The following is a 16,919-nucleotide window of genomic DNA, read 5'->3' as shown; positions in this document are numbered from 1 at the left end:
AAAGAAAGAAAGAAAGAAAGAAAGAAAGAAAGAAAGAAAGAAAGAAAGAAAGAAAGAAAGAAAGAAAGAAAGAAAGAAAGAAAGAAAGAAAATTCATTGTCTAAACATTAACTGAATACTATTTTTAAAAATCATCTCAAACATTGTGTGGTTCTACTTTGCCATTATTTAATGCAGTTACCATTGACCTGTAAACCCTAATGTTACAATGACACACAACTGGTTGATGCCCAGAAATCAGTCACAATTACCTTTTAACTCAAACATCACTGCATTTATTTTGAAAGCAAAGACCAAGGTTTTTGTTTTTTTGTTTTTTGTTTTTTTTTTTTCCTATTATACTTATTAAAGTAAGGAGTCTAAGGAGTTTCAAAGCTATAGCTTCTCAAAACTGTTCAGAAGCAGGTTACTTTTGCTTTGATTTATAGACAACTAGTATATATTTTTTCCAAGTTGTGTTTATTGAAGTAATGTACACTTACATCTTAGTATCTACTTAGGGTGTTACAGGTTCAAACCTTTACAAACCACGTTATTATATCCCACATAAGCCCATTTGCTCTAAGTAGCTTTGTCCTGTCATCTAAAAGATTGAAAAAAACTGAATTCTCAGAGACTGTTATAAAAGTCATGATCTATTTGCTTTCTCACATACTTGTAGCTTATTGCTGTACATCTCATCCTTAAGGGATTTATGGAAATGATCAGATGTAGGCATCATTTAATTTTGTGAGGCTAAGTGGTTATGATTTTAAGGGTCACATACAGGTTTTGAGAATGACTTATTGAATGTTTTCTAACTTTCCTATCTGATCTACTCTTTCATACACACCTACCACACAGTAGGCACCTCATAAATAATTTCACACAGTAAAGATGTGCTCTTTGTTTTCATACAATTGACAAATGTAAACAGTGATAGAAAAAAGGCTCAAAAATGACTAAAAGTACCTGACACCCATGGTGCTCCAGGAAGGGCAGGATATAAAAGAAGAATATTTAGGAATGGAGGCAGGTAGCAGAGGGTTTCACTATCAGGAGACCCCAGATGCATCAGAAATAAGAGAATAGCAGTATTTCTTATTCTCCTTATTCTTTTATCTTTATTTTTGGTAATGGAAAATGAACTGTAAACAATTCTGCTTTATGACACATTTTAGTCATATGCTTTTTACACCTACAGAGGAAACAGGTGAATTTTAACTTACCTCAGAGGCCCCACCTTCGTTCCACTTCCATCTTCTCCTAACCAGTATTAGACTTCAGAAAGCACTATAACTTATAATTTTTGAAAGTTTCTTAAAAACTTAAAAACAAAACAATTAACTATGTATTATTTAATAAATGATACATTGAGGGTATCTAAGTTGTTCAAATATCTTTTCTATTGTATGTAAGTTCTAAAATCCAAGAATGGCATTTTTTATACCAATCTTTAAAAGGATAATGTCTCTGCTGATTTCTAGAGTTTCTCATACTAACATGGAAAACCTCAAATATGTTGGACAATGTGCTAAGAGCCAGTCACAAAATAGAAATAGTTTATCTGGAATAATAGTAGTGTTTGGTATTATTGGGGTTTCCATGAGGCAGTAAAATATTAGTATCTTATTAATAAGGTTCAGAGATCAGATGTATGTGCCTTCAGCTCTATCTCAGCTCTTCAATTTCACTTAAAGAGTGTTCCTAGATTTTTAGAAAATGGTTATTATATATTTAATCTTTATTTTTTCTTATATAACATATACTAAATATAATTTTTTGTATTTATATATAAGTTCTGCAGGCAATACACATAGAATGTCTTTCTACTTACATGTTATGTTGTTAGATTAATAGGATCTGTGTGTTCAATAAAACTACCTTTTGATTTTTTTTTTTTTGATCTTCAACTTCCATGATAGCTTACTCTATTTAAATTCTGGGGCAGTATTTATGTTTTGAAATATATAATTTGAAATGTTTTTCATTTGTCCTTCATTTGTCATTTAATATCTGCTGTTTGCAGTGTTAAAATTACTTTATGTGCATGAATTCCTCATCCTGTTCCCCATAGAGAGGATCATCATTTAATAATTATAGAACTAAGTTTACTATATTAACTGACCACTAATCACTTTCCATAAATCTCATTTATCCCCATGTTTGATTGTAAGACTGTGTCTGATTTGTTCACTGTTTTTCACTCATACTGAAAATAGCAACCGCAACATAGAACACAAAATCAATACTTGCAGTGAGTACTTAATTCTGTGTTGTTGGGAATATATGTTTCCCTCTTTATAAACAGGGAAATCAACAAATGCACACATAAATAAAATCCTAGTCTGTAGTAACTACCTACCTAAGAGGCAGAGTGAGCATTCAAATTGTGATCAACCTCCAGAATGTTTTCTTCTAGGTTGTTCTCACCCCCTTACGGTGAAAAGAACTAAGATAAAGAAAAAGGCACAATCCTCAGCAAAGAATAGGTGCTTAGTCAGCATGTCCTTGTTCAAGCGGAAACCTAAATAAAGGACTGCACTTTAATACTCACTTTATTCTTCTCATGCTTCATCTCTTCTCTATCACTAATAACTTCAACATGTGCCTGGGAAAGAAAAGACTCTCAAAAAAATTTATTAGATGATATAGTGCTACTTTGTTTCTCCACGATGTAGCTATAAGTATTTAAGTATATTAGATATGTGTGCATGTGTGTGGTTGGGGGGAGTGAATGGGTTTTTAGGTTAGTCAGAATTGCACCTGTGAATATTAATAATTTATCTTTCATGAAATGTGATTTGCTACCATCCTTGTTTATATACATAATCCACAGGAACATATTTGGAAGAGAAACCAGAGACCCCCCACCCTGGGGCTCCTGCGCTGGACCCCAGAGCTTTTGGGCAATGAAGTAGCAGAGGGTGGTGGGCATTTTAATGCCCAGTGTCAGTGGCCCGACTGGGTCTTTGGCTCGGGCAGCTGGCAGAGGCCAGCACTGATGAAGATGGCAGTGATTCCCCTGCCATGCCACCCAAAGGTCCCCATGGGGCTGCCCTCCAGCTACAGGCAGTAGAGAGGTCTGTGGATTTGGTGCCTAGATCGTGGTATAAATCATCAGTTGAAATTGTGACCTGATTGGTAAATGGGTCCAACCACTGGCAGGTGGTGGTGGGGGGTTGGAGAGAGACCCTTAAAGAGGAGATGGAGATGAGACGGGAGGAAAGCCAGCTTGGTGCTTCTGTGCTTGGTGCTTCAGACTCCTGGATTCCTAACTGACTTGCTTGTACTTGCTTGGACTCGCTTGCTCTGACCAGATGCTCTCAGACACACCTAGCAGCTGACCCCTGATGGAGGAAGAAAAGATAAAAAGCCTCACAGAGAAGCCAACGAATTTCTCAAAGACCAAGGGCCCCCACCTGTCTCCTGCATGCCTTTGACATCACCTGAATAGAGCACCAGGCCTCGAACCTAGTATCTCAAACAGCTGTTTTTGATGTGGGCCACTGACTCACAAAGAGCTGTAATGCTAGTGACCAGGTGACCTGCATTACTGGCCAGTGCTATTCAGCACTTTTGACGGGTTGCAGGCACTCTGTCTGGCTCACCTCAGAGAGCTGTTAGCCATCATTACTGTCTGGTCCAATGTCCGGTGCTTATCCATCAGACCTTCAGACTGTTAACTATGGGACACCTCAGCAGACCCCCACCCTGTAAGCACCCCCAGCTGTGGTGAGTTGGACCCAGCCCTCTCTACTTGCCTGCACTCCATGTACTCTACGACTGCCTTGGCTGGATGACACTATCTTGGATGAGCACCTTTTGTTTAGGACTTTTGGAGACTGGATACCGAGGTGAGATGACCGGCAACTGTGGCCTTGAGACTCCTTGTTTCCTATGTTTGTTAAATAAGCCCCATTGATGTTCTCTGAAACTGGGTGGTCTTATACTGCGAATGTGAGTGAAAAACCCACAGGCAGCAGCCTATCCACCATTGCCACTGTCTTTTTGAGTGGCAATAGCCCCCTATAGTTCTGTTTCAGAGGGGCTGTTATGGACATATCAGTGACAGTATTGGCTAAAAAAATAAGTTGTGATTTAATCACCTTGCAAATCCTTCACGGAACTATACCTTCTAAGCTGGGGGCACTGTCATTGACTTGCATCAGTAAGTCAGCGGCGGAGTCTTCTCTACCTTACAAGTTAATGCTCTGCAATTGCTGTCTTATGTTTTATTTCTAATTTTTAGGTGGCAAGTTACCTATTACTCATGCCAGCTTTAAAATATTGCAACTTTTACATGTTAAAAATGCTATGATCAAGCACAGCTCTGGATAATAAACATATAGCTTTTAAATCTTAAACATAACATGAGCTACTACAGCTCTGGACCTGAGATCAGCAATGCCAATATTTAAAATTAATACATCTCTGCTGGCCTCCTTGCCGCTTCTCGTTGTTCACAGTTTCAGGGACTGCAGTTCACTGGCCACTATCAGAGGCCCATGCACTGGCATCTGGCTGCCTCAGGGCGCTCCTATCTGCCCTTTCACCATGAAAACTCCAACCACTTGGCCTCAAATCTTGTTCTTTGCTAAGGAAAACAATGAACCCAAGTTAGAGCTAACTTAAACAAAAATGTAGTGGCTTGTTACGGCTTCATTTTTATTGCAGTATAGTTTTCAAAGTGACTTTTGAATTTCTTAATAGCCATTTTTAATTTTAATATGTTATATAAAAGCTATCCACATACTAGAATTGTTATATTTGGTTTTATGTCTGTTTGACATAGCCTAAAGAAAACGATTAAAGAAGCAGTGGGTAGCTTGGGCAAATGTATATCTGATTAAAGTCTGAGAAACACTATATTGTACCTTGTCTAGTCATTTCCCAGATGACAGTTGCCATTTATCTAACAAATAGGAAGTCTGGCACTCTAGCTAGATATATTACAGATATCAGCCACCATCTTTACAAAGTTCCTAGGAACTGAATAGACCTTATTATTACTATATATATTTTAAAGATTTATTTATTGATGCTTACAGAACTGTTGTACAGGCAGAGGTGTGGTGCGTGAGAGGATTCACCAGAGACAGAGTGGGGAGCACAACAGGCAGACCTACTGAAATACACTGCTGATGGGAACAGCGGGCAAGTCAGGAGTACATGCCATTGGGTCAGCTTCCTGGCCGGGAATCAAACTGGTGCCGCAGTGGCTTCAGGGAGCTTCATAATGTGGTGCTTTAACCCATTGTGCCACCAGAGAGAACCCAAATTATTATTACTATTTCATAAATAAAGATGCTTCTTTGTTAATTAGTGTCCATAGAAACACGTGATAAGTTGAACTGACACTCCAGTTACAAGTATGTTGTCTTCACCAAATTAAAGAAGTATGAACTCAGTTTCAAACATTCAAAGCTTTTAGAGGGAAGAAAAGAGGATCATAGCACTGCTGGATCATGAAAAATAATTTTCTGCAAATATAAGAAATACATCCTAGGGCTCCTCTTTTCTGCAGGAGCCAGTATGTTTCTTATCAGATGGAATCTATCTTGATGTGAAGGTTACGGGCAATTTCATCTTCTGCCTTCTTAAGGCTATGTGATTAATGGTAAACAGCACAATAAGTTCACTTTATACCACATGCTATTTACCAAGTTTCCACATATGGTCAAGGACACTGGTCATGAGATGCCTTGACACAGGTAATGTTCTAGGCCATTCCCATGTTTTAAATATATACTTTCCTGTTTTGTATTGTGACTTGCTTTTTTGTTTTTGCATTTTAAAAAATTGTGAATTCAACATGTCCTTATATAATTTGACCTCTCTGTATTGAGCTTCCCATTCTTTGTAGGCATCTGGCTGCCTTTCATCTGTTATAAATTCATAGCCAAAAGAAGGGAGTGTTTAAGTATTTCAAGTACATTTACTACTTAAGACACCCTAAAAATGTCTTGAGCCAACTTCACTGCCTGTTTCATTCATCCCTAGTCTCAGTACACAGAAAGCTGTTCAGAGAAACTGCATATTCCCTTGTGGGTAAAAGCACCCTTAAGGCTTAGCCATGAAGCATACCTCTCTATCTCTGATTTCTATTTAATCTAAACTGCACCTTCCCAGTGCATCACTGTCTTGTGAACTATTTCATACATCCCTTCTTCCACCATTTTTTTTTCAGTTGAGGTAACATTGGTTAAGTCAATGTATGCGATTCAAAGGTATAGGATCACAGGTCCCCCAGATGCATGTCCTTGCACCACACTCATCAACAGTAGGCCTCTGTACCCATTGTCCTCACCATATTCCTTTATGCCCCTTTTCCTATTGTGTTTCCCCCCTTATCCACTTGTAGTCTACAGTCCAACTTCTAGGATTTGCTACTGGCTTGATTTTATCTGATCCTTTGTTTTGTTTATAGTCCACATAAAAACGAAATCTAGCCAGTATTTGTCTTTTTCCTTCTGAGTTATTTCATGTAGTATAAGCCCCTACAATGCCAACCGCATTGTTACATATGGCAAGAGTTTATTTTATAGTGGAGTAATATTCCATTGCGTATATATACTGCATTTTTCTAATCCAGTCATCTGTCCTGGGACATTCAGGTTTTATCCAAATCTTGGCTATTATAAATAGTTCTGCAATGAACATGAGAATGCATTTATCCTTTTGAATGAACGCCTTCTCATTCATTAGGTAGATACCTAGGAGTGGAATTGCTAGATCTTATGTAGATCTATTTTTAATATTTGAGAAATCTCTGATCTGTTTTCCATAGGGATTGGGCCAGTTTACATTTCCATCAACAGTGAATGTAGGTTCCATTTTCTCCATACCCTCAATACCATCTGATGTTTCTGGTCTTTAGGGTGTGGGCTATTCTCACAGATGTGAGATAGTATCTCATTTCTCATTGAGCTTTTGATTGGCAGTTCTAAGTGATGGGGAGCATTTTTTTCAAGTGCCTGTTGGCCATTTGTGTATCTTTGAGAAATGTCTGTTTAACTCTTCTGCCCATTTTTTGATTGGGTTCTTTTCTTTTTGTTGAGTTCTATGAGTTCTTTTTGGATCACAGATATAAACCCTTTGTCAGATGTAAATATGATGTCCAAATATTTTTTTTCCCATTCAGTTGGGTTACTGATAGTTTCTTTCTTTGTGCAGAAGCTTTTTGGTTTAATGTAGTCCCACTTGTTTATATTTACCTTTGTTTTTCTTGCCATTGGAAGCACATCTTTGTGGAAAAACAATGATATCTCTGAAGCCAATATTGTTGCCTGCTTTGCCTGTTTTTTGTTCAAACTATTTTATAGGTTTGATTCCGTATCCATGTCTTTCATCCATAGGAGTACATTTATCCCTTTGAATTAGTTTTTGTATTTTTGTATATGATGTAATGGTGATCTAGTTTCATTCTTTGCATGTGTCTGTCCAATTTCCATAACACCATTTGTTAAAGAGACTCTCCTTTCTCTTGTCTCCTACGGCATAGGTAAACTTCGAGGGTTTTGCTCTGTGTAACGTCTACTTGTTTTCATAAGGGAAAAAATTAAGTAATTAGAAATAGAGTGCTAGGGAGATCATCAGTATTTTAAATCCCATTTCCTAAACACATGTGGACCCTTTCTTATGACAATTCTTGTTTTTGTTTTGTTCAGCTCTGACAATTTCATAGGGGAGAATGTGACGTTGATGATATCAAGCAATGCATAAACATTTCTAATTTTTTTTTTTCAAATTCTCTACAAAGTTCAGTTCCTTGAACTTCTTTATAATAAACTGACATTTAGGTTTTTTTTTTATTTGACTTTAGACTTTTGGTATAAATCTTCCTTAAGTGTATTTTCTTTGTATTTCCAAATGATCACTAGCAGAATTGCAAAGTAACTATACCGTTTTTAAGTGGAGTTTATGTAGAAAGTAGTCTTAGCAGACTGAGGTGGAATTTAACAGTGTCCTAACACCATGCTGTTGATATAAAAGTTCAGGCCCTCCCTGGTGGCGCAGCGGGTTAAAGCACAGCACAAAGAAGCTTAAGTGACTTCCTCATGAGTTCGATCCCCACCTGCCCCGGAGGTGACCACATGGCGAGGCAGACCTCTCCTGACCCGCCCGCTGCTCCCCTCAGCAGTGTACTTCGTCGCTCTGCCTCGTCGATCTGCCTGTTCTGCTCCCCGCCCTGTCTCTGGTGAATCCTCTCACCCTCCGCATCTCTGGCCTGTACCCCAGTTCTGTACAAATGAATAAATAAAAAGTTCAAAGTCAATGGTAGTCTTTTAAATTATTGACTTTGTGAATCTTCCAGGCATTTTAAAAACAATATTTAAGATCATACGTAGTTATAACAAGCTGTGTGCAATTCTGAACTTGACTACTGGGTATTAACTGCCTGTAATGTTTGTTTCATAATAATTGTGGAAAATAATTGAAGACTCCCATGTAACATTCCCTGATCCTAGTCCTCAATTTGTCTTAACAAAATCATTATTCTGATATTAATTAACTTTCTTATGCATATTTTATACCTTACATATGATTCATCCCTAAACAATATTGAGCATGTTTTTAAATATTTATTTTACTTATTTATGTAGACAAGAACTGGGGTACAGGCAGAGATACTGGGTTTGAGAGGATTCACCAGAAACAGAGCAGTAGATCTGTCAGTTCTGCAGAACTATCTACTGAAATACACTGCTGAGGGGAGTAGTAGGTGAGACGGGAGAGGTCTGAGGTACCATATGTTGGTCACCTCTCTGGCTGTGCAACAGATTGCTGCTGTGGCTGCTGCTAGCCTTATAGTGCTAAGACTTAACACCTTGTGCCACGAGGGACACCCAATATTGAGCACTTTTGTAAGTGATTTTAAACTATGAATAAATATATAATGGATTTTATATTGTGCCTTTAAAAGTTCTACAGCTCTTCTTTGAGAGATGCATCATACTGTATTTTTTCTATGACTGCAAAGCAAGTGGTTTGAGATGTTTTATCACACTGTATTCACCTTTTAGTAGGTGGGAAGTTTCAGTTTCTTCTAGTCCTTTGCAGATAATGTAGCTATATATTTTTTCTGATGTATCTGTTAATATTTAATCACATTTTTTCTATTGAATTACTTGTCATTTCTTTTGATTTAAGAGTAATTTATATATTATGGAAACTAATCCTTCATTGGTCATATTAATGAAAGATAGTTTCTTGTTATATATTACCTTTTGCGTTCTTTGTGATGGTGTTTAATGTACGAAGGCTATATTGAATATAGTCAAGATCCATTTTACCTTTATTTCTGGCTCAGGTGTTTGTTTTCTTGTTAATAACACTCACAAATTACTTTTCCAGCAAAAAAAAAAAATCTGCCTACATCTTATTCTGAAATTTAAATGTCTGCTGAAAAGTATATGAATTTATAATTGTATCTCAGTCATGTATGTAGTCTGTTTTTGAAATATCTGCTCTGCTTTTTAAATTATTTATTTCTGCATGTATACCATGCTACCTTAATTACTGTTCAATTTGATAAATTCTGAAATATTTGGAAGAACAAGCCTTTTCCTTATTTTTTTAGAACTTAATGAAAACTACTTTGTTCTTTCATAGAAATTTTAGGATTATCTAGTTAAGTAACAAATGCAAAGAAAATTCTGTTAAGATACTTATAGCAACTCTATAGATGAAAGTAAGGTAGTGGCTATTTTTATAATGAGTCTGTGATGAGCAGATGCATTCACCTATATTGTAGGCAAACTTATGTTTTTTTTATATTTAAGAAATATTTACTTACTCAGAGTCCCTATTAATTAATGCCTAGAGGGTGTTCTATATTTTACAATCATTAATTTATCTTTAGTTGATTTAAGAGCTTTTTTGAGATAATGTTCATATACCATATATATCAGTGTCCATTAAAAGTGTACAATTCGGTCCTCCCTGGTGGCACAGTGGGTTAAAGCACAGCACTAAGAAGCTTAAGCCACTTCCGTGTGAGTTCGGTTCCACCTGCCCCAGAGGTGACCACATGGCTTGGCAGACCTCTCCTGCCTTCCCCGCTGCTCTCCTCAGCAGTGTACTTCATCAATCTGCCTGTTCTGTTCCCCTCTCTGTCTCTGGTTCCGCATCTCTGGCCTGTACCCCAGCTCTATATGAATAAATCTTAAAAAAAAAAAGTGTACAATTCAATGTTTTTAGTATTTGAATAGGACTATGCAATCACTATAATATAATTTAAAAATATTTTGTTTTCTCAAAGAGAAACCCTACTCCCATTAGCAGTTATGTTCTACCCCACCTACTCATCTTCCAGCCCTAGGAAATGATTCAGCTATATCTGTATATATTTGCTTACTATTGAATTTCATTTAAATGTAGGCATACAACATATGGTATTTTTGTGATGTGCTTCTTTCACATAGTAAAATCTCTTCAGTATTATTTTGTAGCCATGTCAATATTTAATTCCTTCTTCATGCTGAAGAATATTCTATTGGTTGAATATATCACATTTTATCTAAATATTCAGAGTAGACATCATTATTTCCCCATTTTTACTATTATGAATAATGATGCTATACATATTCATGCACAAGTTTTTATGTGGATATTATTTTTATTTCTTCTCAGTAGGAGTGAAATTAATGATACTGTAACCATGCTTAACACTTATGAGAAATTGCCCAGTGTTTTCCAAAGCTTCTACATTATTTTACAACATCCTTCATTGAGCACTCTAACTTCCAAGGGTTGCATTTTCCTCACACATTTACTGGTACTTATTTAAATTTTATGATTATAAACATTTTAATAGATGAAAAGTATTATTTTGTTGTGGCTTTGAGTTGCATTTTTGCTGTTGGTATTGTATCTAAGGAAAAACCCAAAGTCTCCAAACTCTTTCACATATTTCAGTCTAAGAATTTTATAATTTTCATTATTACATTTAGGCTTGTAATCCATTGGGTGTTCATTGTGGGTATGATTTAAGGTAGGAGTCCAGCTTCTTTTGTACCATTTGTTGAAAAGATCATTTTTTCATATTGAATCACTTCAACACTATTATTAAAAGTCAGTTACCATGACTGTATAGGTTTATATCTGGATTAGATTTCAATATAGTATAAAGTAGAGGTCGTATTATTCATATATAGATCGATAGTGCCTCTTAATCAGCATCATTTAGTAGAGAGATGAAATTCATTTTAAAGTAATTTTATTTCTGTAGCTTATTTGTTATTTAGAAATTTCATGATTTCACATTTACAAATTTTGGTTTTGCTATCCTTATTGATTTCTAGATCTACTCAGAGTAGCCTCAGTATCAGCTTACTAGCATGTTCTAAAGATTTTTATCAGTTTTCTCTGGAAGCTGAAAGCTTACCTATTTCCTGCTCATTCTTCTATAAATTTTGCAAGATGTATGTTTAATTTAGCCATCATTTCTAGGTTTTTGATTAAATTGCATGAGGGTTCTGAAATTATGTTTTCTGTATTGTTTGTATCACCTTTCTTTTCTTTCTGTTCTTTTTCTGAATCCTAGTGCTAGATTTTATAAGATTTCACATCTTTGCATTTCCCCCCAGGATTTTATTTAATGTCACATTCCAGTGTATGTGATTTGTATTTTCATTGACTTGTGAAACTTGGTAAAACTGAATTAGATCAGAGACTGTTTTCTACTTTGACATAAGAGAAGCCCTTGTTTCCTATTTTCTTCTTCATGATGTTAAAGGTGCTTACTCCAGTTGGAGTAAAACAGAGCTCCACTGTCATTTTTAATTTCCCCTAAACAGTTCTCTTAGGTACGTTAGGGAGTGAAATAAGCCAACAGATATTTACTGCTGTTCGAACTCTAGCCAGAGTTAGTTGAAAACCCAAGAAATCTTAGCAGACATCCTCTTGGAGAAATATTGAAGGAAATGAGTATCTTGGAAAGTGGAAGCTGTAAGGACACTTGAACCCCACCATGCTGGGAGAATTGGTCAACAGAAGAAGTCTGTTGTCTAAAGTCACATCAACAGCAATAAAACCATGAGTAAAATCTAGATCCCCTTTCATTTCCTTTCTTATTTCCTGTGTTGTGACATTTTCTAAACAATATATTATCACCCAGTCATCCTATGTTGTAATGAGTGAATGAGACAATTAACCTTCCCTCATAGTCTGTAATACTTACTTTTATTCGATTTATTTATTTATTTATATTTCACACCATTGTTTGTTTGTTTATTTATTTATTTTACAATGTTTGCTTTCTCTTCTCAGGTGTAGTCCCCATCAAATTCCTAGCAGCACTTCATTGTGCACCATCACCATAATCCCTTGTGCTGTTCCCTGCCCAGATTTGATCCCTTTCCATCCCCTGAAGACTGCCTCTGATTTATAGTTGCTGCCAATTTTGCTTTTTTATTTATTGTTACTTTTTCCCCCTGATCCTTTATTGGTTCCCCTCTAGCCCTCCAATATGGAAACCATCTGGTATTTTTCTTTTCCCTTCTTACTTATTTCACTGAGCATAATCCCTTCCAGCTCCAACCATGTTGATATTTTGTTTTAAGTCAACTTTTAACCTTACAATGGTTTTTCTTTTTCTTTTTTTTTTAGTTGATTTGCCTTCTTGGGATAGGCTGATTGTAAGATAATCTCAGGCATCTCTGCCTGGAGGTTTTCACACCTTGCATAATCCTTTACCTTGTGACTTACATTTCAATACTGGGATAAGGCAAAGCTGGTAAAATGTCAAGTCTGTGTTTACAGACTTGTGCTTACATTACATCATATAAAAACCTGGCTTCCTGCCAGACTCACTCTGGAGATTCTTTGTTTTGATCGCATAGAACAGCTATGCTGGGAATGTCCACATCTTCTGGCACTAGGAGGTTTCAAGGAACCCACCATGGTCTCCAACCAAAGCCATTATGACAAGGTCAGGCATATTCAGGGTAGCTTGTCCATAAAAAAACAACAAACAACCTTTAAAAAGTGAGACACTCATCCTTTAGCCCCAAGGAAACAAATTCTGCCAGAACATATTTCAGAGCATGCAAGGAGAGCTCATCAGAGAAGATGAAATTCTGTTTCTTGTAATGAGTGAATGAGACCATAAAGGTAAAGGTTATACAGGTATTTATCTTCTAATTCATTAAGCTATTAACATGGAGTCAGACAAAACTGAATTCAAATCCTGGCTTTTCAGTGATGTTAGTCAATATGAGGGTAAAACAGTCACTACTGCAGTCCAAGGAGATCATCAGGAAAAGCTGTTGATGGATGAAAAAAACTGATTTTACTAAAGTTGTAGCAAATAAAAATACTCTCTGGATAGAGTATTAGTTGTATATTAAAAGGATGAAGTTACACAATAGTTTTCAAAGGGTTCTAGGACCCGAGGGTAGAAACTATAAAAATTTAGGCTAAGACATTAAGTATTTCTTAAAGCAAGTAACTCAGGAATTATTTCTTGGATTAATGATTGTGTGTTTAGTGTTAGGGAAATGATGTTTGGTCTGAATAGTAGTATTAATATAGGAAATTATGTTGGCTTCACTTTTTGGTATTTATGTTGTTTAAATCTTAGTTTTCCTTAACTTTGAAATGTAAGTTGTGAGTATTAAATAAGAAAACATGTGGATCACTGTATATGGGCTTGATCTTGAGTAACTATTCAACCAGTGTTAGCTGATATTTTTTTTTATAATATAATAGTTTATTTTCCCATCATTTTGTGCATTTTTCTATCTCAGTTGTAATCCCTTTGGACTTCCCATCACCAAATCAGCTGATATTATTTTTACAGGGTCTTATTAAATAAAACACATGCATTCTGCTACCACGTTCTGGAGCCAGAATGCCTAGTTTCAAATCCTGGAACATCACTGTCTTCTATAGTAGGTTTTAAACTTTCTTTCATATTTCTACCACCTCATAAATGACATGTAAAAAAGTTATCTTTCAATATTGGATTGCCAATAGCTACATGGAGATGACTGGATTGTAAATGTGTGTTTATCTGACTTGCACTGTTAACAATCACTGCTTTATTTTCAGAATGACATGAATTATATAGCATCCAGTGGACTTCTTTTCAAAGATGGAAAAAAGCGGATTGATTACATTCTGGTTTATAGAAAGTCAAATATACAGTATGACAAAAGAAACACTTTTGAAAAGAACCTCAGAGCAGAAGGTTTGATGTTGGAAAAAGAGGTGGGTACTTTAATATTATTAGTTATGTGATATGAAATGCTCAGAGAGATATAATCACTATGTTTTATTATAGAAAATGTGTATAGCATGGCTTTTTAAATAGTCATTTTTTTCTCCAAATGTAAAAGAAATACATATGCATAGAACTATTTAAATACATGTTCTTATTTGACTATGTTTCCATAAATTTCAATACATTCAAAGGGCATAACTATTTTTTCCAATTTTAAATATTAAAGAAGGAATGATTATAACTCTGTAAAGTACAAAAACCTTTGAAAAGAAAAACCACAGGTTGAAAGAAAACAGTTTGCCAAATTCTTAATGCCTGCATTGTAATACTGGAATCATGAGTGATTTTCTTCCTGATCTTATTTTAAGCATTTTTTTTTTAAGACTCGACTTTATAGAACCATTTTAGGATCACAGCAAAATGGAGAGTAAGGTACAAAGATACCCTATATATCACCTTTCCCATTACCAATTCCCCTACTGAGAGTAGTACATTTGTTGCAATTGATGTACCTACATTGAGACATGATTACCCAGATCCCATAGTTTACATTAAGGTTCATTTAATGTTGTAACAAGAATGCATTAGTCCAACAAATTGAAAAACAACTTCTTAGAAATAAAAATAATACAATTAACCTAAAAAAGAGAAAGTATCTCCCTGCTTCTATACTTTGAAAGAGATTGTAGACAAATATTGTAATTTCTCTCTTAAATGTTTGTTGGAAATCCTTGGTGTACTTATCTGGGCCTGGTCTTTCTTTCTTTCTTTCTTTCTTTTTTTTAATTTATTTATTTATGCATACAGAACTCGGGTACAGGCCAGAGGCCCAGGTGTGGTGAGAGGATTCACCAGACAGAGTGGGGAGCAGAATAGGCAGATGGGCAAAGTACACTACTGGAGGGAGCAGCGGGCGGGTCGGGAGAGGTCTGCCGTGCCATGTGGTCACTTCCCGGGCAGGCGGGAATCGAATTCATGTGGAAGTGGCTTTTGATTCTTAGTGCTGTGCTTTAACCCACTGCACCACCAGGAAGAGCCTGGTCATTCATTTTTTAAAGGTTACTAATTACTGGTTCAATTTATATAAATGATATAGGTCTGTTCACATCATGTATTTCATTTGTGTGAGTTTATTAAAGTTGTGTCTCTCAAGGAATTGGATCATTTCATCTAAGTGATCAAATGTCTGGGTATAGTAATCTTACTAGTCTTTCAAATTCCATGGGATCTGTAGTAGTCTCCCTTTTTCATTTCTGATTTCAAGGGATATGTCCTTTATTTTTCTTATTTAACATCTTACTATTAATTTACTGATCTATTTAAACAATCATCTTTGATTCCACTAATTTTTATCTTTTGATTTACTATTTTCTCTATTGAGTCAATAGTTCCACAGATTTTGTTAATTGCTGCTCTTGGTTTATTTCTTCTGTTGGCTTTGATTTAATTTGTCCTATTTTTCTAGTTTCCTGAAGTAGAAACTTGGATTATCAGATTAAGATGATCAGATTAAGATCTTTATGCACTTATTGTTAGAAATTGACCTCTAAACACTAAGTTCAGCAACTTGTGCCTTTGGTCAGTCTTCCCCAGACTAAAGAAGAAAACCAGTACTTAAGGACCCCTTACATGACCACTGATGGCATTTAGCTAGTTTTCTAAAGAATGGGACAATATCAAAAACTGGAGTGATTTACCTGATTAAATATCTAGTTTGCTAAAAGACATCCACCTGGGACTAGTTTTCTCAGGAAAACATATTAGAAAATATTATACGACAGCTTGGGGTGACCCACCAAAATCAAATCAAAGCTTTTTTCATGTGTATAAAATAGTAAACATACAAAATCTTGACTTTTTTAGAAGGTTTATGTGCACATTATTTAGTGTTATAGTAGATAAGAAAAAGTCTGGCCTCTACTTCTGTGGACTTTTAATTTTGTTTCTTTTTTTATGTCTCTCCTGTGAATTTTAGCCTAGTGTATACATACCTCTGGTTACTAATTTGAACAAGAAATATTTATATCAAAGTATCTTATGAAATTAGCCTTGCATAGACTTTTTTGTTCGTGTAATTTATCCTCAATACAATCAATCACTCCCTTATGTGTTCCCAGAGAAGTTTATATGTACAGCCGGTAATAGTACTGGTAGTTATTATGCTCACATATCTCCAACTATTTAATCTTTTAGCAAATAATTTTGACAGGCACTGTGCAAGCTGTTGGGAATCCAGTGACTAAAGTAGACCACATTCATGACTTTGCTGCACTTACAATCTGTGTAGGAGTGAGTTAGGAAAACTGTATAGTTGTAAAAGAGATCTGACTTAGCTCAGAGTCTCCACCTACTTTTCTTGGCAGGAAGTCTAAATTCTTTTTTGAGTCTCCCTTTCCCTCTTCCTTCAGTTTTTTTTTTCCCTAACTGTAATACTTGGTGTTATTCATCTCTTTATGAGTGTCTGTTCAACTTTTATGGGAAAGTCCATTCATTCATGAGCTCGCATTCTTTGGTAGCTGCCAAAAGATGTTTTTGCACATGTTGTTCTAAATTAGCTGTCAGCAGTAGGATACTCTGAGATCTAATGCTTAATGACAGAAAGGTTTTTTATTCAAGGTTCTGCAGTAACAGCTCTTTTAGTTAACACTCACATGCTTAAGTTTTAGTCCCCGGTTTCAATTAGCACTGAGACAGCAGGCCAGGAGGTTTATTC

The 16,919-nt window shown here is 35.8% G+C and overlaps 1 protein-coding gene across 4 annotated transcripts in view; it reads left to right on the top strand.

The window, feature by feature from the left end:
* Positions 1-16,919, top strand: part of ANO3 (anoctamin 3) — a 246,431-nt gene that overhangs the window by 142,942 nt on the left and 86,570 nt on the right. For all 4 annotated transcript variants that reach the window (XM_012725477.1, XM_004682971.2, XM_012725478.1 and 1 more), the window contains one exon: positions 14,035-14,193. In XM_012725477.1, coding sequence (XP_012580931.1) covers positions 14,035-14,193 — 159 coding nt within the window. The remainder of the gene's footprint in view (positions 1-14,034; positions 14,194-16,919) is intronic.

Source organism: Condylura cristata, unplaced genomic scaffold (assembly GCF_000260355.1).
Source record: "Condylura cristata isolate star-nosed mole 26May11 unplaced genomic scaffold, ConCri1.0 scaffold00015, whole genome shotgun sequence".
Lineage (NCBI taxonomy): Eukaryota > Metazoa > Chordata > Mammalia > Eulipotyphla > Talpidae > Condylura > Condylura cristata.
This window is presented reverse-complemented; position numbering and strand designations above follow the sequence as displayed.